A 21,906-nucleotide genomic window follows, 5' to 3' on the forward strand; every position below is an offset into this window, starting at 1 on the left:
TGCCCTGAGGGTAGATATGTTTGAGTGACATTCCCTTTACTGTGGAATTTCTCTGGTCCGTCCCTGATGCCCAATTACATCTCTAAGGTAAGAGTGCCAGGGCTTCTGTTATTGATTGAAAGCTATTGAAATCTCCTTGGTTGTCTTTCCTTTTGTGTCCTGCTTCCCGCTGTGAGTGCAGCTGTTTAAAAGCCCTCGCACAGATGTGTATGCGTTACACTTCAACGTAATTCACGTTGCAGAGAATGTCGAGGTAGAAAAGGTACGAGAAGAAAAGAAAAGTGAGTTTCTTCCTGTTTAAGAAAGGGCACGTTGTTTTGTGATGGTGCACCTGGCTGTCAAGGAAGTCCCCCGGTTTAATGAAAGGCCGTTGTTCAGGCGTAGGAGAGCCGCATTTATCTGCAGCAGCAGAGCCTGGGTATGCAGCATACATTATTCAGAGGGGGGAAATCATCATGTCGAAATGAAATGTGTTTTAGTCCAGTTTTCCTCAAGTTTAATGAAATCATTAACACGAGCTTCATTTTTATCCGTGTTGCCGGCCCGGCTGATAGGCTCTGACTGTAGCTCCTGGCAATCGGCACGATGAAGTCTGTCTCATCGACACGTGGGTGTGGAAGAGATTAATAGCTGGGCATGGAATTCAATATTTGCAACTTGCCAGGGAGTATGAAAAAGAGACGCTGTTTAAAAAAAAAAAAAAAAGTTAAATATTTAGTTATGCACTGCCTCCATATTGACGCCGTAAATCAGGATTTGTTTTATGTTCTATTGCTCCATCATTTCGAATTGTTGATGAACTCTGTGTGACCCAGGAAGCATTTTTGCGTCGGTTGTGAATAGAATGCAATGTCCAGCATGTTCAAGTGTGTGCAAGGCTACAGCTGGTGTGTGTTGACTGCTGTTTTCAAGGATCCAGTGTTGGGTTAGTCTTTCTGCCAGCATTCTCAGGTTTGCATCATCCTTGAAGTGTCGAAGCCTCTGTAGGGGAGCAGATCAGTTTAGCCAAGAGAGAGATGTGAATGCAGCTCACGTGAACGCTTCTCACACGCATGCACACGTACACCTGTGTTTGTATTATAGCTCGAGGATTGATCTATTTCTGTGTCTCTCAGTTGCCCATATAGGAGATCGTAAGAAGAGCCTTTCCTTTCAGGTGTTTTTATTTTATTTTCGACCAAAGTAACTGAAATAGGCTCATAGCATTTAGCTACTGACAGAGTAGTATTTGAATCACGATTTAACAAAACACTCGGACACAACAGCAGACGGCCAAAAATCCGTAGGTGTAAGTACGAGTATGTTTATTTTGCCTCAGCTGTACCAATTGCAGCTTGTACTCCTCTTCAGAATTATTCCGTGGAGACTTTTTAGAAACTTCTGGTGTGTTCTGTGGTTGAAAATATAAGTGTAAAGAAATGAATCATAACTAGTATTTAGGCCTTGGGGTGTCCTCAAGGCCAGAGTTGGAGCTGAGTGAGGACAGTGTTGACTGTGAAAGCCCTTCTGTTTTTGATCTGTGAGTGTTACATCTGCCCCTCACCTCAGATTAGGAGTGGGTGATATGATGTAAGTAAAGTACATTTTTGTTGTTGTTTTTATTTTCTTTGCATTCAGATCCATTGTTGTCAGTGACTGAAAGTGATTAATTGCCAAGAAAACCATTCTGAGCAAGAGCTGCTGTTTTCACCTAGCATTATCTGTAAACATGGTTTGCTGCAGCAATAATATGCTGTAGTTCCTCCTCTTGATACAATATTTACGTTTGATGGCATTTGGTAGACACCGTTATGCAGAGAGACTTGCATGTATCTCATTTTCATACAACTGAGCAGTTGAGGGTTAAGGGCCTTGCTCAAGGGCTGAGCAGTGGCAGCTTGGCAGTGCCGGGATCTTCACCACTGAGCTACCACTGCCCTGACACACTATATGGCCAAAATCTGTGGACACCTGACCATCACACCCATATATGCTTTGTGAACATCCCATTCTTGATTTAATCCCCCTTTGCTGTTATAACAAACCTCCAGTCTTCTGGGAAGGCTTTTCAATTGATTTTGGAGCATGGCTGTAGGATTGTGGGCTGTGCCTGTTCAGCCACAAGCTGATTAGTGAGGTTTAGGCACTGAAATCGAGCGCTGTTGGTGTTCCAGTTCATCCTAGAGGTGTTTAGTGGGGTTAAGGTCAGTGCTCTGTGCAGGCCACAACAAACCATGTCTTCATGGACCATTCTTTGTGCAAAAGGGCATTGTCATGCTGGAACAGGTTTGGGCCCCATGGTTCTAGTGAAGGGAAATCTTAATGCTACAGATATTATTAGAATGGTATGATTGAGTAAATGGGCATCAATTTTGATGCTTCCATAATATCAGGATATTACTTGGCCTTACAGCAAACGACAGTCTGCATCTGATCTATTTTAAGTCCTCTTTTCAGAAACGTTGGACACATTGAGAGACAAATACTGTATCAGAAATCCAACAAAGATGAATGCTTCATTTTATTTTATTGGCTATTTTTTTTTTTGTATATTTGTTTGAATGGAGGCGAGAAATTTGGCACAATGCCGTGATAACTTTAAATAGCAACAGCTTAAAAACAGCGATAACAACTCGCATTTCCACAAGTCGATTATCCTTGATTATGATCTGTGATGGTATTTGCAGATAATTGTATTTGCTCTTTTCTAGCTGTGATAAGAGAAAGAGCAGCTAGCTGAGGAAAAGGCAAAAGCTGTGTGTGTAAATTACAATGCCCAAAAAATTTAACACTGTATTCTAACGCCAGGGCTTCTCCGTCGTCCTGATTTGTGATAAACATACAGCAGCCCTGGATAAACAAGACTCTAGTGTAACTGTTGTCTCGTGAAGCCTGATGTGGGTGGGTTAGTTGCAGTTGAAAGGTCAGAGCCGGGATCCGTTTCCACGTGTGGAAAACCACGGCATGATGCCATGCTGCTGCATCTGCACTCCTGACATTTCTGGGCCATTCTATCAAGCAAGGCCACAAGGAGACCCGAAATCCAGATTAGTTTTGAAGCCAGGTTGAGTGATGGTACTATTAGATTTCTTATTTCTTCCAGCGCAATCTATTACATATGGTGTGTGTGTGTGCCTCCAAGTGTGTGTGTGTGTGTGTGTGTGTGTGTGTGTGTGTGTGTGTGTGTGTGTGTTGGGGGAAGCTGCGAGCTAATAAGTTTCCTCTGGCTCAGGTAACACGGAAAGCATGTAGCCAGTCCAAACCCATGAAGAAGAATGTAAACATCTGTGTTTTTGCGGGTGGAAATTCTCACTGTGTCGGTGGGTTTATGCAGATGTTTCGCACAATGGTGCAAGAGCAGATTTATTTATTTATTTATTTGCCTCAATACACCATGAGACAGTGCTGTCATTTCATCTCATCCTTGTGACTGGGTTACATGGCATCTCCAGCTGTGAACAATACATTCTTCCCTGTCAGACTTTTAAAAAATCAGACCTAAGACCTGTCATTTCACAGCACCGAGTGATTACAAAAATTATTTTCGTACATGAGGCAACCAGTGGAGATTGGCTTTCAAGTGCTCTGTAATTTCGCTTTCGATGACTCACCCTCAAGTCAACAGACGCATTAATCTCCTAAATATCAGAAGAAAATGTGCAAACTTTATATTCTATATTTGTCAGTGTATAGTTTGCTGAATAATACGAAGGCTAACTTGTAGCATTAAATACAGCACAGATTAAAACTAGATGAACAGATGGCGTGGTCCCCAAATCCCACACTAACTGGAGCTTCGGTTCAGTGGTTTGGTTATAATTATCTACAAGGATAGCCGACTGAAGTACTCTAGAAAATGAATCTTGGGAGCACACAGTCTCAGATCCTTATGTTAATGAATTTCAGTTTAAAAATCAGTACACGGAACACGTGTATGGAATGCAGTAGAGTGCTGCCATCTTGTGGTGAAAAGCAATTAGTAATGCAGGATTTTCATTTAGCTTCCTGAGGAACCGCTTCTGCTATGAAACCAGTCTGCTGTAAAGTTCCACATAAAACCTTATAAAGCAGGCTGAATTACATAGATGCTTTTGATAAGCAAATTCTTATGCATTTAGGTCCGTAATTATTTGGACAGTGACACAATTTTGGTAAAGACTGTTTCATGGCCAGGTGTGGCCCGTTTCTCGTTATTTCATGACGAATTGCGGAGATGAAAGGTTTGATGTTGATTCCAAGTGTTCAATTTGCATTTGGTAGCTGTTCATGGGAACGCTCGCTATACCGTCCGAAAAGGTGTTGATGCAAGTAAGGGAGGCCATCAATAGGCTGAAAAAAACAAAACAGACCTATCAGAGAGACAGCAGAAACTTTGAGTGGAGTGGCCAACTCAACAATCTGGTACATTCTTAAAAGAAGGAATGCACTGGTGAGCTGAGCAACACCAAAAAGCCCGGAAGACCACGAAAGACAACTAAAGTGGATGATCACATTTCTTTCCTTGGTGAAGAAAAAGCCCTTCACAACATCTAGCCAAGTCAAGAAAGCTCTTGAAGAGTCAGACGTATCATTTGTCAAAGTCTACAATCAAGATACGCCTTGATGAATGTAAATAAAGGGGATTTATGGCAAGATGCAAACCACTGGTAACACTCAAGAACAGAAAGGCCAGATTAGACTTTGCTAAAAAAAAAAAAAAGCCGGGGGAAGCCTGGCCAGTTCTGGAACAAGATTCTTTGGTGTTTATCGATGATTTAACTGCTGATGGAAGTAACAGGATGAATTCTGAAGTTTATAGAGATATTCTTTCTGCTCAGATTCAGTCAAATGCTGCAAAACTGGTAAGTCAGTGCTTCAGATTACTGATGGAAAATGACCCAAAACATACCATGAAAGCAACAAAGAGCTTCTGAAGGCAAAGAAATAGGATGTTCTTAAATGGCTGAGTCAGTCACCCGACCTCAACCCAATTGAGCATGCTTTTCACTTGAAGACAAAACCGAAGGCAGAAAGACCCAGAAACAAGCAGCAACTTGACGGCCTGGCAAAATATCTCACGGGAGGAGACTCCGGATTTGGTGATGTCCATGGCTTCCAGATTTCTGGCAGTCACTGACTGCATCCAAGCATTATAAATAGTCCTTACATTTATAAATGTTAATTTGTCCAATTACTTTTTAGCCTATGAAAATGGACGGACTCCATTTTCGTCTGTAATTCCTAAAGAATTAATGCAATATTTTTGTTAAACTGCTTGAATTAAAGCTTGAAAGTCTACACTACACTTTTTGATTGATCTTGATTGCTTCATTTCAAATCCATTGTTACCATCAATAAGAAAAAACAATAAAAAAAGGTCACTGTCCAAATACTTATGAACCCAACTGTAAATCACCTTGTTGCTAGTGATACCTATCTGGTATCACTAGACTAGGGTTAATGCTGGACTGGTATTGGATTGAATTTGGTGTATTTACAGGTTACACTCACATACTGTATATAATACCCTGAACACGTGTGATGTTAATTACACACCATCGATCACACCATCATCCTGGTGTTTAGTGTAACCAACCAAAGCTTTTACAGTTGGTTCGCTTACTAAGAGGAAGTATATAAATGATAGAGTAACGTTAACAAAGGACCCGTGTCCGTGTGGGTTTCCACTGGGTTTTCCAGTTTCCTCGCACCTCCAAAAAATGCTGCTAGGTGGATCGGGTATACTAGATTGCTTTGAGTTTGGCAATGTTTGTGCACGGTGGCCTGCGATGGACTGGTACTCCTTCCAGAATGTTATCCTGCCTCACATACAGTGTTCCCGAGATACACAGGCTCCAGATCCACCCTGACAGGATGAAGTCATTGTGTAAGATGAATAAATGAATGAACATAAATCCTGTTATATTTTTTCTTTGTTTTTGAGATCCATCTTGCATAAATGTGAATTCTAACCCATCACCTTAGAGACATTTTGTTGGTCAGCTGAGGAATGAATAACGGACAGGTTTTCAGGGCTTTTAACTCTTAACAAGATCCTGTCTCGTGAAAATGGCAGAAGAAATCTTCTACAAACTTTAAAACAATACACACTGCTGATTCAAATTCTTTTGGTACAAATACTGAAAAGTAGTCTACATTGTATTAGTGAATAATACAACTTCTTGTCCATGATGAAATGTTTAATGTAATAGGACGGAATACTTATTAATAATGTAATAAATGAATGGCCCAGCAGTGAATGCATTTCATGGACCACTTGATTAATTCAGTGAGCTAATAAACTGGTACATGTATATTTGGAGTTATAAAAAAAAAAAAAAAAAGGCGCCAAGACATGGGACAAAATTTTGGCTATGAGCTATGGTGTTTAGTCTTTGCATTGCACAGAAAAAATATTATTCGAGTCAACCTAGAATCTTTATTTATTTATAATAGGAGGGTTAGATGGGATTCCCCCCACCCCACCCAGCCATTTGCTAGAAATTTCTACACACCAGCCATCTCTTCCCTATCATACAACAGCTGCCAGCCGGTGAGGGTGAAGGCTAAACACGTGCTTCCTCTGAGACAACACCAGCCTTCTTCTGCAAGCATTCTCTTCTGCATACGTGAACTCGCAGATGCCCACAATTGGCTGGTGTCAGTGTGATTGACAGGAGAGAGAATAATGCCTCCCCTCGCACCCAGACAGCACGGCCAATTTAGCTTCATTGGCTCATGGCCATGGAGGCAACCTGCTACTGATTTACCCACGCCCTGATCAGTATCGCTTTCATTCTCCAGTGTATCTTATAAAAGGGAAATTTTCTAGCTTGCTGTGATTGTGTTCACCTCAGAGTGGCTGCATTTGTTCATTAATTGTGGTTGGAAAGATGGTTTTAAGCTTAATATAGCTTAATACTAACACTCAGAATGGTGTAACTTCATTCCATAATTTTCTGTCTTTGCTGAATGTTATATCATGGACACATTAATGGATCTAAATGTGGTCTTGCTGCAGAAAGCATTTCCATGTAAGTGTAGGACTGGACATACATTACAGCTTGCACTAGAGCTTGCTCAATCATCTTATCTAAGATAAGAGTAGCATGCAGCTCACAGACAATTATTCATGCGTTCATCTCGGTGTGACCTTTTAGAGAAATTCAAGATTTGTGCCAGTGTGGTTTTTCTGCTGTGTCTGTCTCAGGAGAGACAGGTGCACTTTTGTCTTGCATATTTTAGATGGCTCGTTACTGTAAAGATGGAGTCTGGAGCTGCTGAATCTGCAGCACAGATGATGAGCTCAAGCTTTTGCAACCGAGGACCCGTCAGTCTGGTGTACTGTGAGATTCTTGTACCAGCCTTCTGCAATGACTTCTAACCAAAACAGTTGCATTTGAGGATGTCATTAAAGGCAGTTAAGGCAAACAAATCCAGACCCCTAATTTCCGTGTTTATATTTACAGCCACACCATCAGAAATACTGCCTAGTCTAGAAGGCTTGAATGCTTTCTGGATTGTCCATTAAGTAGAGACTCTTCCTTGTCCTGATTGTTTAGATGTGAGTGGTCCACATCATTTGTGTTGTCCCTTGTTTACAGAACCTGGGACATGACGGCGATTTGCAGTTTTTCAGAGAACAGATGTTTTATCGACATCTGCCAGAATTTCCATTCATCAATTTTCTGTACCACGTATCCTATACAGGGTTGCGGGAGAGCCTGGAGCCTATCCCAGTGAACTCTGGGCACAGGTCGGGGGACACCCTGGACGGGCGGCCAGCCCATTACAGAGCACAATGACGCACACTACGGACAATTTGGAAATGCCAATCAGCCTACAATGCATGTCTTTGGACTGGGGAGGAAACTGGAGTACCCGGAGGAAACCTCCGAAGCACGGGGGGAGCATGCAAACCTCGCAAACACAGGGTGGAGGCGGGATTCAAACCCACAACCCTGGAGGTGCGAGGCAAACTAAGCCACTGTGCCTCCTACTGCCAGAATGTGAATGTTGTTAAATAACTTAAAATAAGTAAAAATCACTGACTGTGTCTTTATGGTGCCAAATGTATTTATTCATTTTTTATTTATTATTTTTTATATATTTATTTATTTATTTTAATAAACATTTTGTATAACATATTAGCAATTGCATGTGCACATGAATGTATCAAGCTTAATTGGGTTTAGTTGGCAAAATGATTAGGTGCAGTAAGTGATCATCATAAGTGTCCATGACAACCCACATGTTGCAAAACTGCCAGAATAATAGGTCTAATGAAAATCCTCTCGTTCTGTTTGGATGGAATTCAGTTGTTTGTTATCAGAAGTGCTTCTTTACTGCCAAAAAAATAAAAAATCAAACACATCATCACCCACTCCATGAGAGGGCGCCTTCCGTACTGCAATTCTTTCTTTTTCTTAGTTTTTTACTGGGTTATGTTGCAGAGCTCCTCAGGATGGCGCCAGTGATTTAGACAGGTATTCTGCATACACAGCACTCTGTTAAGGCACTGAGAGGCTCAGAGGAACGGATGCTGGTACACTGAAACACTGTGTCCACTGCACTTGGTTGTTTTGATGTGTCCCAGGACATCGAGTCATTGTGTTTCTACTATATATAATAGTCTAAATAGCAGAATTTGAAGCTGGTTTAATACAAGGGGAATGGTTTTTTTTTTTCTATTGTGAAACACTGGATGGATTCAGAGTTCATTGCAACCATGCAGAGACAAGACGCACTACAGGATTGTAAATTTGACTGCAATCTTTTCCCCCACAGTGCAGCTATAGCATCTCTATAGGAAAAGTGTTGTGCTGGTAAAACCAGGTGTAATACTGCACAAGCTTTTATCTTAAGCTGTGTGCTGATGGTTTTATTGTCTGTGGCTGGCAGCGAGAGAGGATTTTAAAGTGGCTTTGTAAAGCTGTACAGTTATGACTCAGAGCAGCTAAGCTGGCACTAGAACATTCCGAGCTCTCCGTGAACAAGCGAGACCCGATAGTTGCTCCAGCAAAACAGCCAAGCGCATACAGACATAGTAAATACACAGCGTGTGTGTGGAGTGGAGTCTGAGCAAGTGTGTGGGAGTTGCCATACATGTTCTCTCTGTGTGTGTGTGTGTGTGTGTGTGTGTGTGTGTGTGAGACTTCTAGTAGCTTTGATTGCAATGCAACATGCATTCATTCTCTCTCTCTCTCTCTCTCTCTTTCTCTCTCTCTCTCTCTCTGTCTCTGTCTCTTTCTCTGTGTGTCTGTCTCTCATTCACTCACTCGCGGGCACACACACACACACACACACACACACACAAAGACACTGACTTGTCTTTCCCTCTTCATGCTGCCAAGGGTAACACCAGGAGACACCACATATGGAGACGAACAGAAACGGGTTGTGGGGTGTGTGTGTGTGTGTGTGTGTGTGTGTGTGTGTGTGTGTGTGTATGCGTGTGTGTGTGCGATGCAGGTTTGCTGCTGATTTTTCTTGAAGAGGCTGTAACAAGCCAAGATTAGGATGTTTAAGGTGTGAGATGTTGAAGCATGTCTCATTACCCCTGGAGGAATTGAAATGGCCTTGGTAGCTCAGGTAATCTGGAGAAACAGTGGCAGGTGTTTGTGTGCGTGTGTGTGTGTGTGCGTGCGTGTGTGTCTGGCAATATTGCGTGTAAGGCTCAGGCTCTTTCAGAGCTCTATTAGTAGGAGGATGATTGACAGCTATGGGCCAGTGATGGTGGGGCACTGTTCCTTCTGTCCTCCAACTAATGATTCAGATAGGCAGAGATGGCCTTCTGACAGGGTCTGTTGAGGCCACTAAGACACTAGAATGGAACACGTGTGCGCACACACACGCACACACACACACACAAAATCATGACCAGGGCTTAGATTCTAGAGGAACTGTAACTTAAGAATCATTGCTGTATTGTGATACCAGTAACATTTTGAACTGTTTACTATATAATTAAGGAATAATTGACTCCGTGAAATTATTAGAAAATAATGCGCACCCGAGGTGATAATGCACCACGACGCAAGGCGGAGTCAATTATTCTGCTTATACCACCTCGACATTGTTCAGATGTTTTATTTCAAGACATTTGTCAGGTTTTTGTCCTTAAAATGCTCTTGTGTGTAGAACTAATTTATTATGCATCCCATCTCAAGCCTCCGTTGCCAATTCCAAAACCTCATTTTAAAACTAGTAACAGAAAGAGAGAGAGAGAGAGAGAGAGAGAGAGAGAGTTCACAGGTTGTGTTTTTTTTTTTTTTTTTCATTTCATGCTGAAAATATAGAAATATAACAAATGAAATAAATATGTAATATGGGTGTTATGTAAAGAATAACACACTTCGGACCATGGTGTTATATGAATATAATCCACACTAAGGTATGCAACTCTCTGGTGTGTGTTATTCCACATATACCTCAGCGATTTGCCAATGATTCCAATGTTTATTTTATTATTACTTTTTAATGGTTTGTAGTTACATTTAATGTTGTGGAACATCTGCAAGAAAAGTTAGTTCTTTATATTGCTTATGTTATTGCAGTTGAGGGGGGTGCTGTATCTTAGTAGTTAGCACGTTTGCCTCCCACCTCTTGCATGTTAACCCTGTGCTTTGGGGGTTTCCTTAGGGATCTCCAGTTTCCTCCCCAAGTCCGAAGACATGCGTTGTAGGCTGATTGGTATCTATAAATTGTACATAGTCTGTGAGTGTGTGTACGATTCACACACACACACCCCAATGGTAGCAGAGCTGGTATGCAAGGCGCTAGCCTGCCATCTGGAGCAACATGGGGTTCAGTGCCAACCCTGTGATTAGTGGACAACCTGCTCACCCACCTGAGCCACAGTCGCCAGTGAGTTGGCACCCTGTCCAGGGTTCCCCTGCCTTGTGCCCGGAGTTCCCGGGATAAGATCCAGATTCCCCTTGACCCTGTGTAGGATAAGTGGTATAGAAAATGGATGGATGTTATAGCAGTGATTAAACAATCATTCCCTCACCAGCATCTCATCTTTAAGAAATGCAGCTTGTCATTCTGCAGAGAAACCAGAAAACGTAAACTTTGTCCTAAAGAATTTCCCATGCTGTGAAATTCCCCAGAAAGCCCCAGAACTGTTACAAATGTACTGACACTCGAGACTCCTCATAAATATCTCCTAACAAAAGAGTTCACCACATTACTGTTTGTTTTCCATCATTCACCACATGAACAATGCTTTTCTTTATAAAACATGTTTTTTTTAAATCCGTTTGTTATCAAGTCCCCGAGTGTGAGCTGTTGCTATAGAAAGTATTAGAATGAGCGAATTAATATGAACTTATTATTCGCTTTACAGCTGAAACTGTTTGAGCTGTATCGTTATATAAAATGAATGCACACCTTCTGACCAATCAGATTCAGGAATTCAATCACACTGTGGTATAAGATTATATAATGTAATTCACACACACACACACACACACACTGGCATCGGCCCAGAATTCTCATTTCAGTGCATCCCTATAAATATCAGGGCTGTGCAGCTTGGCTAATGCTGATACTGAGCTGATGCTGACTTCCTCACAGTAGAAATGTTTCCCAGAACCTGATTGCAAACAGCAATTCCATCCATCCATTTTCTGTACCGCTTATCTTACACACAGGGTCGTGGGGAGACCGGAGCCTATCCCAGGGAACTCAGGGTACAAGGCAGGGGACAACCTGGATGGGGTGCCAACCCATCGCAGGGCACAATCTCACACACTTTGGACAATTTAGAAATGCCAGTCAGCCTACAAGGAACGTCTTTGGGCTGGGGGAGGAAACCCTTGAAGCGTGGGGAGAACATGCAAGCTCCACACACAATGGCGGAGGCGGGATTCCAATTCCCAGTCCTGGAGGTGCGAGGCAAACGTGCTAACCACTTAGCCACCGTGTCCCCCGCAAGCATCAATTAGTTTGAATTGAATTATTGTTAAGGTGAAATGTTGAACGTTCTGCACTATTTGGTATTTATGGATAGCCTTGGATCTGTCTTTCTAGAGTCCGAACTACACAATCACACACTCGCATAACTTCAGAGGTTACACATGTGCAGTGGCGCACACAGAATAAAAAAAATGTTTGAGGCGAGGTGGATGAAAAGACATCTTCAAATGGCATGTTTGCTCATTCTTTCACAGCCCCATCTACTTCATCCACTCAAGCACTCCATGTAGATAATGCATACAGAGTATACACAGTGTGTAGCACAGTGTGTTATAAGCTAATAAAACAGACAGAAATATTGTCTATTCTAAAACATGAAAGCTAAATTTGTTAGTCTAATGGCAGATCTTTATAAATAGACTGATACATGACGCAAGTGCTTGGCTAAAGAGCTTGCCAACTTTATTTTACATCCTATTGATGAATTTATTTCTACACTGAAAACAAAATCATTCAAAAATGCCAGCTAGTATTGATAACCTGTATAAATCGGATGTGTTTGGATTGGAAAGCACGTCACAAGTGATCCCATTGATCAGTCCAATATTTCAGGTCATTATCGACGTGCGTATAAGCCAATAGCATAGCTTATTATGAATGTCCATTTTATTTGGTGAGGGGAAACCGCTAGAATATTTTTGAAACAGCTGTGTATAGTGGGTCGCTCTTTTCCTTCAGTAGTTCATCAAAATGCGATTTTCTCCTGATATGTTTGCTCATTAAAAAGAAAGCCCCAATCATAGCAGGGAGCAAGGAATTGTGTGATAGAATGACATTTTTGTAATATTATTCATACTGGTGAAAAATAACATTAGCGGTATGACTATTTCAGATTTCTTTGTCACGTTATACCATCATAGCATTATATAAGCAAGCGTTCCATACAAAATAAAAAAAAAAAAGACCATTATTCACTGTCTCGCACATGCGGTGGTCAAAATGGATTCCAGCTGGAGCCACTTCTACCTGCTATGAAATTGTCTCTAGGCAAAGAGCATATTTTATTCAGATATACAGAGCGTTTTATCCCTTTGACTGAGGAAAAGTGGGATCTGACTCTGGTCGGTTTGATCAGGCTGAGTGCTTGCACTTCAAATATTAATAAACAGCATTAGACCACCTACTTTAACCATGGATGGTATTGTTTATTATTGATGTGATTTGAAAAGCTTCAATTCACAGTACTGGGCTACTTCTGATCTGGGTGTTGACATTAAGTCCACTTCCCATGAACACGGTGTTTATCCAGTCTCAGCTGGACTAGTAAAAGACAGTCTCTAATGCTGGATCTAGTTTGTGTTGTCTTTCCATCGAAAATCTCATCTTTTACGAAATCTGTGTGTCCACTTTCTCTTACCGACTCCAGTCTATTTCTATAGTTTATCACTATATTTTCTCAGTCAAACACTTAGAGAACGTTACAAAGCATTGACACTGGAGACTCCGGCCATAGATGTTAAATAAATGTCTCCTTCACCATATCAATGATTAACCTTTTTTGGTCAACTCTCAGCATGCTAATTAGTAGTCTGAGAATATGATCAGCATCCTATATATAATTCCCTTTGAATTAGCTGTTACTATGGAAACAAGTGTGTATTAGATTGAGAACATTTTTAATATAAACCTTTTCATTTGAATTACAGCAGGATCTATTGTCAGGGCTGCTGTTATAGAAAATGAACCAGCACCATTTGACCAATCGGAACTCAACAGAGCTGGGGTATAAAAAGGTTTTAGTTTGACTATTAGTTTTTGGGTTCTTCCACATTAATCCGGGTAAATTTGAAAACGCATCTTTTTCTCTATGTTTCAGCCTTCTGTCAACATCGAGGTTTTTTTTTTTTTTTTTTATTGTCCAGAAATACTAGGCTCTATCGAAAACGCTCCCCCGAGTGAATTCATTTGAAAATACTGTTTTTGCTTTGTAGTGTGGCCTGAGAAAACGGAGATATTCAAAAATGACGCATTAAACTGTGACTCATTAAACGCATTAAACTCAACTTTTGGGTTACCCACAGCAACAACTCCATCGCTTCATCGGTCCATTTAAAGAATCCGGTGCTTTTCCTCGACATTGCTACATCAGTTCAAAGCGTCGGAAAGTAAATAAACGCCTAATGGGAATGACGCAGACCAAAGCTACTTATGTTTTTACACATTCACAGGAAAGGGATGTAAGTGTTTTCAGATGTTTCAGTGTGGATGAACAGTTATTGGAAAACGCCAGTGTAGACGGAGAGCGGTTTAAAACGAAAATGCAGTTTTCAGATATATATAATATATATAATATATTATATATATCTGTATATTATATATATCTGTACTATATAATGTATCAGTTCCACAACTAGACTTGTAGCTTGAGTTAGCTTGTTTTAAAATGAGTTATGACCTGTTTCCTCTGTTGTTACAGGACCAACCTTTGCAATTTTTCTTTTTTTTTTCTTTTACCTGCATCTGAACAAACTATGATGTACCTCAGAGGATGATAGGAACTACTGTAGAGAGTCTAAAGTTCCATTCAATGCTTTTGCACATTGGACATCATAGTTCACATTGGACACCAAAGTTTGAGGTGTTTGCACTGAGGGAAGGATGCCAGTGGCTTGTTTCTGAATAACTCCACAATCTTCAGACTCTGTTACACTTTATTTGGATAGTCCACTGTAGACATTGCAGGTGACAATATGCCAAATGTTTATGATTGTTAACGTTTACGCAGATCATCTGTAGACTATGAATGTATCCCTAGTCCTAATCACATTTTCAAATTCATTGTGTAATTTATTGCTACATTTTATGACATTGATGTCATAAATAGATAAACATAATTGTCACATATTGTTTTGAATCAGTTAACAGATGTTTTGTAGCGTATCTAAAGCGGACTTTCCAAACAACGTCTTACCCCTTTCTCAAATGAAATTCTCCCGACCGTTCCGTTTGAAGTAAGTCCAGTACAATGCAGATGGTGTTAAGGATTATATCCAGTACTTAATTTGTTTGATCCTGCTGGAACGGGATCCGGCACCTCTCAGATCTGAAGTGCCTGAATAGCATATACACACACTTTTAATAAAATAATAGAGCTGCAACAACTAATCTATAAAATCAATAATAATCGATTGTGGAAATCAGTGTCAACGAATCTCATTATGGATTAGTTGGTCTGCGCGCAGCACGTTTACTCATTACGTTACTCCTGTTCAGAAAACACGCTTTGGAGAGTAGATACTAAAGTTGTGTCCCAAGTGAAGTACTGTACACTTACACTGTGCACTACCGTCTAGTGTGTGGATTTTAGAAATGTAATATCATCTCAAATGTAACACTAGCGATTTTTTTTACTAACCGGAAGTATAAGCCTCTTCTAGGTGACTGCGCATGACGTCATATGCACGCTAGCATTAGCAGACACTCAGAATCACCAACAATGACTTTCTTCAGTTTACTTTCTGTCAGCGTTACCTTTTATTCCCAACATGACCTCAGTCACCAACAGACGGAGGCGAGGTCACCTGACTGAGGAAGAAAGTCAGAGTGGCAGGGAGCATTTTTATGTGTATATATATATGTCTTTGGACTGGGGGAGGAAACCGGAGTACCCCAAGGGAACCCCCGCAGCACAGGGAGAACATGCAAACTCCGCACACACAGGGCCACGGTGGGAATTGAACCCCCGACCCTGGAGGTGTGAGGCGAACATGCTAACCACTAAGCCACCGTGCACTTGAGGAGAGCGAATAAGTCATTAACATGCTATATATTGGCATATATTGGCACAATTGTAATTAGAGGAAATTGTTTTGCACGGCCTTTCCCAGAGATGTTTGTTGATGGCCATGTTCCACATGTGACACCAATATCCTATTTAATACTGCTCGATCAGCAACATTTGTGTTGTTTGGTCTCCGTGCACTATAGAGGTGAAGAAGTCAATATGGGTGAGGTGCGGTGAGGTCAGTAAGCCATCGGGTTGCTCCTTCCTCATGAGTTTAACAGGCTTTTTTCTCTCAGTAAAAGTGCAGGTAACAACCGCAGCCCACACAGTAAAACACAGGGATTCTGACCCCATTATTGACTAAAAGCAGTGTTGCTTGTGAGGCCCAATTACTTTACTCCCTGCACTGCGTGATAAAATGTCTCCGCTCTTCAAAAAGCAACTGGGGGTGGAGCAAGAGCGAGCGAGCAAAGGGGGGTGGATGATATTGCGAATGCGCCAGTGTCTGTAGATGCAGTCTTTTCATGTGCACTTTACAGTGTTTCAGAAGATGTTGAGTTGAAAACGTTGTGAGTAAATAGTGACGTGTGCATTATATGATCACATTATACGTGTTATATCCCCAATAATGGAATCATGTGAAGTGTCGTTTTTAATTAAAAAGGGATGGTTTCTGGTCGAAAATTTGATTGGCTGAGCCATATTGGAAGCCATTGTGTAATCCTCAATATAAACACGCGTGTGATTGCATCTCAATAATTCAATTCTGAATGAATGTGCCAGGTTTTAAACTAATAAAACCATTACACTACAGCCATTGTCCTGTCTATAGAATACCCTAATCTTTGTCCTTAGCAAGAAAGTTATGTTTTGCAATATGCGAAAAATAAGCATATGTTTATGAATATATTAAAGTAGATGCTTTGTTTTCTTTGTGCAGTGGTGATTATTTCATAACAAATATTATATCGTGCGAGTATTGTAGGAAGAACGCTGCCTGTCGTATTATTATAAGTGAAAAATGCAAACATTTCTGTGATGGAATGTAAAAAAAAAAAAAAAGATTGTACAATGTCAATATGTATTAATTGCACGTTCACGTATTGCACATATTGCAATGCGTCATTATTTTTTACTTCATTTTTTGCTACATCATCTCATCTGAAATTGTGTTTTCCATAATGGTTTTTCTGTTTTCTATAAAACTCAGTGGAATGACACAAAAATAAACAGTGCCGATCAGCCACTTTATTGAAATGGCTGGAAGTTATGTAATGCCTCTAACGAGGGCTTGCAGTATAATTCTATATTTGTTGGAGATGATCAGAGAAATGAAGATCCTCTGTTCATGGTATCTTTGTAAGAAGCTGACAGTGCGTATCCGTCCACATGGGATTTTACAGATTTTTTTTTTTGTTGTGATTTTGCTGCGTTTTTTTTTTCTCTCTCCAAATTTGCGATGCAACTTGCAGAGTTGTTTGTGCTTATTTAGCAGAAAACTACTTGAATTGTCAAAATTGCAACCGTGCAAAACTGTTTTGCACGGTTTTTCGCCGAGACCTTTTTAGCTGTACTCACATTAGACGCACGTGAATCGAAGAGGGCTTTAGCTGAATGCGCGTTGCGATGACGTCAAACGATGCGTCTCGGCCCGAATCTGAAGAAAACCTGGGGTAATTTTGAAAAATAGCAAGCTCCTCCGAATATTGCGGAGTTTGCTTGATTTTGCATTGATTTCTGGTAGATTTCTGTTGGAGAGACTGGTATAGCATGGTCAAATTTGATTATACAGCAAAATTCATATCATGCTGTGGAAATTTAGAGACAAGGTCAACGATGTTCTTTTTGTATTAATACCATCTTGTTTTGGCAGTGAGCCAAAAGTACGCCAGAAGCCTGTGCCGTGTTAGGCTGTTGAGAGTCTGTAATTTGCCTAAAGCATTTACAGAACATCAGCAACTGTTCTCTACCGAATCACTGAGGACTCGCTGTGCTTTATGTTGCTTTCTCTGACACCCGATTCAGCTCGTCAGGAGCCGATACAGCTGATACATGTAATGAGGTCTTTAGAGCAGTGGAAAAACTGCCATTAAGTAGATCACCAGCAGTGAGGTTAAGAACGGCTCTTGTATGGGAACACTGCCTGGCAGGTAAAATGGGTAATATCTATTAAAACTCACAATAAATGTGCTCAATTGGATGACAAGTAAACTTCATCTTTACTCTTCAGCAGATATGGAATTAATTGCATATTGCAAAATGAAATGAAATAGCCTTCGTACTATATAATGATACCTCAGTGTTATGGCACAGACGCACTGAAGGTAAATTCGCCAGGTAAAATTTTTTCACCCATTCGTTTTCAATATGTAGTCATGAAAATATGAATCAGGAATTGTGGGATTGTGAGAAATAGGATGAAGTTCATGTAGTTTAATTAGACGTGGCAGTCACGTACCGCTGACCAGTCATGACTTGCTGTTGACTTGCTGAAAAATGCTGTTGCCATAGTTTTGTATGTCATAAGATCCTGTCTAAAGTTATTTATAGTAGTATTTGGCGTCTCTTTAATGTGCAACAACAATATGAGCGATTATAAAGAGAAAAATAAAAGAAATGCCATCTGGCAGAAGAATTCCCACACTGTCTGGGTTCTTGCTGAGCTAAAAGCAAGTCAAAAGCTGAACTGCATAATAAAAGATTCAGATAAATATGTCTGCTTAACTGTTTAACTCTTCAACCGAACCGAAATATAACCAATATATAATTGAAATGCACACTTTAATTATTATTACACAGCACTTAGTTCCAGTCCACTAATTTGATTGGGTGAGTGGTGTTCCCAGAGTGTTTACACTTCCTGTGACCGTACTGGGACGTTTCACTGTCTGTATCACAGTGTGTCACGCTTGTCTGTGTTCACCAGGTGAAATTCCCCTTCCTAGTTCGAAATCGCTACTGCGGTAGTGTTAGCAGCTTTTCCGTAATATTAAACTATGAAAACTCGTCAGATGAAGTTGAAAAGGAAGAAGGGACGCCAATTTTACTGGAAGCAGCTTTAACAGGAATGTACAAAACAATGTGTGCTTGCTAGCAAACTAGCTGACATGCTATAAAGTGAGAGCAGCTTCTTCGGAAACTATTTCCACTATTATCCCTTGTGCAGTGTGTTTGTACTCCCGGAGATTATGCATGCCAGGAAGTGCTGATTTACGTATACATGTGAATTTATCAGTGGCACGGTGGTGAAGTCGGTTGCATTGCTACCTACAGGGTCCCGGCTGCAATCCTGAGTTCGGATTACTGTCTGTGTGGAGTTTTGCATTTTCTCCCTGTGTCCGACTGGGTTGTCTCCAGGTTCTCCAGTTTCCCCCCACCCCCCAAAAACAGCTGGAAAGGGCTGCACTGAAGCCCATTACAGGATTTTAGCCCTGATCATCCCGTCACCAGTCACTTTTGTGACTACACTCTACCCTTTCTGCATCTATTTTATGAACACTTCCGTGGCTACCGCTCTTGTAATATAAGCGGTTCAGTGACAGGATTTTCTGTCTGAGAGCAATCACAGAGGCTCGGATCTTTTCAAGGATGTTTGATATTCTCGGCGATGAATCATGTAGTGTGAACCCCTCTGCAACTAGTTACAAGTACAGTGATGAGAAACAGCCATTGAGAGTCTGAGAGGAAATCAGATTCTCTCATGCGCAGCAGATCCCTGAACCCAGTTTACTTGTGGGACAGCAAAACAGAGGGGTTTTTTTGTGATTGTTGCGGCCAAAAATGCTTGTTATTTTTTCTGCAGGTTTTTTTTTTTTTTTCAAGATTTGCGGACTATTTTGTGTTTTTTCTTTCAGTTTTTGCAGAAAGCTTCTTCAATTGGTGAAATTGCAATTGCAGGAAATCGCTTTGCACTTATCTTTTATTTTTTTATTGTCTTCCGATAAATGAGACCTTTTAGCTGTGCTCATGTCCAACGCCCATGAATCGAAGGAGGCTTTGGCTGAATGTGCACTGTGATGACGTCACATGGTGCGTTGTGATGTCACGTGACGTGTCTTGGCCCAAATATTGCGCCGTTTCCTTGATTTGGCGTTCATTTCTGCGGTAACATTGCTTCTATGAAAAATGATTTGGGAGAAATGATTACCCAAATGGTTGTTAGGAACAGCAAAAATAAAAACAAACATTCCTGCCAGAGCACATAAAAATAGCTGTGTTTCTTTTCACTATACAGTGCCTGCATCTCTCCAATCGATATCTCCTCCACATTTTCTTGTCTTTCTCTTTTAGTTACATAGTTAAATGGTTCCAAAGCCAGCCCTTGCATTTAGGCTCCCTGTATGAATTGTGGTATGAAGCATCTTTGTGTTGTGTTCATGTGTTATAGCTGTTCTATGCATAAGAAATGGAGTGGCCTGGGTAGTTATGCTCCGGTACATATGGGTGATGATGGTTTTTGTTTGTTTGTTTGTTTGTTTTCTAAGATGTGTGGGTCTAGACATATTGAACAAAACAGCTCAGTTTATTTGAACTGCAGCCAAGAATCTGAGATGAAGTTTTCTTATCTCTTCAGTCACATGCACACGTCCACACACTACACATACACACTGAAACATTCAATAGTCACTCGCACATCTTTTATTAGCATCAGCTTGCAGTCAAGGCACAGCATGAAGCTGCAAACAGCTCTCTCTCTCCCCTCCCTCTTCCTCACTCTCTCCCTCACTCACTCACTCTCTCTCTCTCTCTCTCTCTCTCCCTCCCTCCCTGCACGTCTTGCCCTCCCACTCTGAGCACCACACTACACCACTCTGCAGCCGTCCTGACAGGAGCTCACTATTCCAACACCGGCTCGCTCTGCTCTTCCCCGAGCTCTTTCTCCTTTCGTTTTCCTTCCTTGGTCTATTCCCCCCCTCTTTTTCTGCATCAAAGTGCTGAGGAGGTGGCTGAGAAACGGAGTTGCCGAGTTGCCCTGCTCCCCCGTTGGCACGGGCTGGGAGCCAGTGGACGGGATTAACAGCCACAGGGAGTGAGTCGGAAGGATTGCAGGATGGCACAGCAGGACACGCTGGCTGTGCCACCCATGCCCAAGCATGTGGGGTTGAACGAGGACCTGGTGAAGATCCTGAGGGAGAACCTTCTGCAGCAGGAGCGCCCGCGCGGGCACCGCCGCTCACCCGCGGCCATCTCGCCCCGTTTGTCGCCCCGCAACTCGCCACGCCTGCTGCGTCGCATGCTGATCAACAACAACATCCACAAGCAGAGGCGCTTCACCGTGGCACACACATGGTAGGAGCACGAAACTGCTGTGTGTGTGTGTGTGTGTGTGTAGCAGAGGGGGCAGACATTTCGATGTTTCTTATTGTGACTTTTTAAAAGCAATAAGAAAATAGGCCCATATCATAGAAGAGCACGACTGTGTTTGCAGAGGTTGAATTATTCACTTTGGAGTCGTGCTCCAGGCAAAGGTGTGTGTGTTTCTCCACATGCATAGCAGAATGTTAATGTGAGAGCAAATTTTAATGCACATTTCCGCCTTTTGATATCGGCACACTATTCAGAACACCTGGCGGCTTGTGCTGCTGAATAAATCACGCTCGTGCCAGGCGGTACCTGTGGACCATCCTGAAAGGAATTTCATTTACTTTTATCTCTCTCTCTCTCTCTCTCTCTCTCTCTCTCTCTCTCTTTTCTTCAAATTTTCCATTTCATTGTCTTCTGCTGCACACTAATGGAAGGGATGGAACTAATTGTTTCCTTTCAGTGGATCGTGCCAAGATTCTTGGGTGTATTTCTCACCATTCTTCACCATATTGTCTGTTTTAGTTTCAAAGACTTGACCTGCACCACGGCATTTTTCCTGGAAGCAGCTTGGTTTGTGCCGTAAGCCGCCTTTCAGACACCTGATGTAAATTTCACTAGTGCTTTCCATCTTATTACCATTTTGATTATCTTGTTTTGTGTTTTTATTGATATGGCTTTCTTATAAAGATTTCCCTTAGCTAGAGCACGAACCCAGCTCAGGCTGCTCATCATATTCGTTATGGCGTGACTGCCGTGGAACCCTCGCGGTGCTGTGCGGTATAAAATAAGAGCCGGAATGGCGCACCACATTTCCAAAAATCCATTTACGGCCTTTCTGAAGCCAGTGCGTCAAACCCGATCTTATTATCCAATGTACGTTCTCATGCTGCGTGCAGGCATGTAATCAAGAAGCCACAGCTTGAGCTCATTATGGATATAGA

General features: G+C 41.5%; 1 protein-coding gene across 4 annotated transcripts in view; it reads left to right on the forward strand.

Annotated features, from left to right (window-relative positions):
- The window catches only part of pde4d (phosphodiesterase 4D, cAMP-specific), a 200,669-nt gene that overhangs the window by 64,373 nt on the left and 114,390 nt on the right, over window positions 1-21,906 (forward strand). The window contains exon 1 of one of the 4 annotated variants that reach the window (XM_047155697.2): window positions 15,710-20,950. The exons of the other annotated variants lie outside the window; for them this stretch is intronic. Coding sequence (XP_047011653.1) covers window positions 20,712-20,950 — 239 coding nt within the window. The 5' untranslated portion in view covers window positions 15,710-20,711. Of the gene's footprint in view, window positions 1-15,709; window positions 20,951-21,906 lie in introns of those variants that run through there. 4 annotated transcript variants of the gene reach the window in all.

Source organism: Ictalurus punctatus, chromosome 5 (assembly GCF_001660625.3).
Source record: "Ictalurus punctatus breed USDA103 chromosome 5, Coco_2.0, whole genome shotgun sequence".
Classification (NCBI taxonomy): domain Eukaryota; kingdom Metazoa; phylum Chordata; class Actinopteri; order Siluriformes; family Ictaluridae; genus Ictalurus; species Ictalurus punctatus.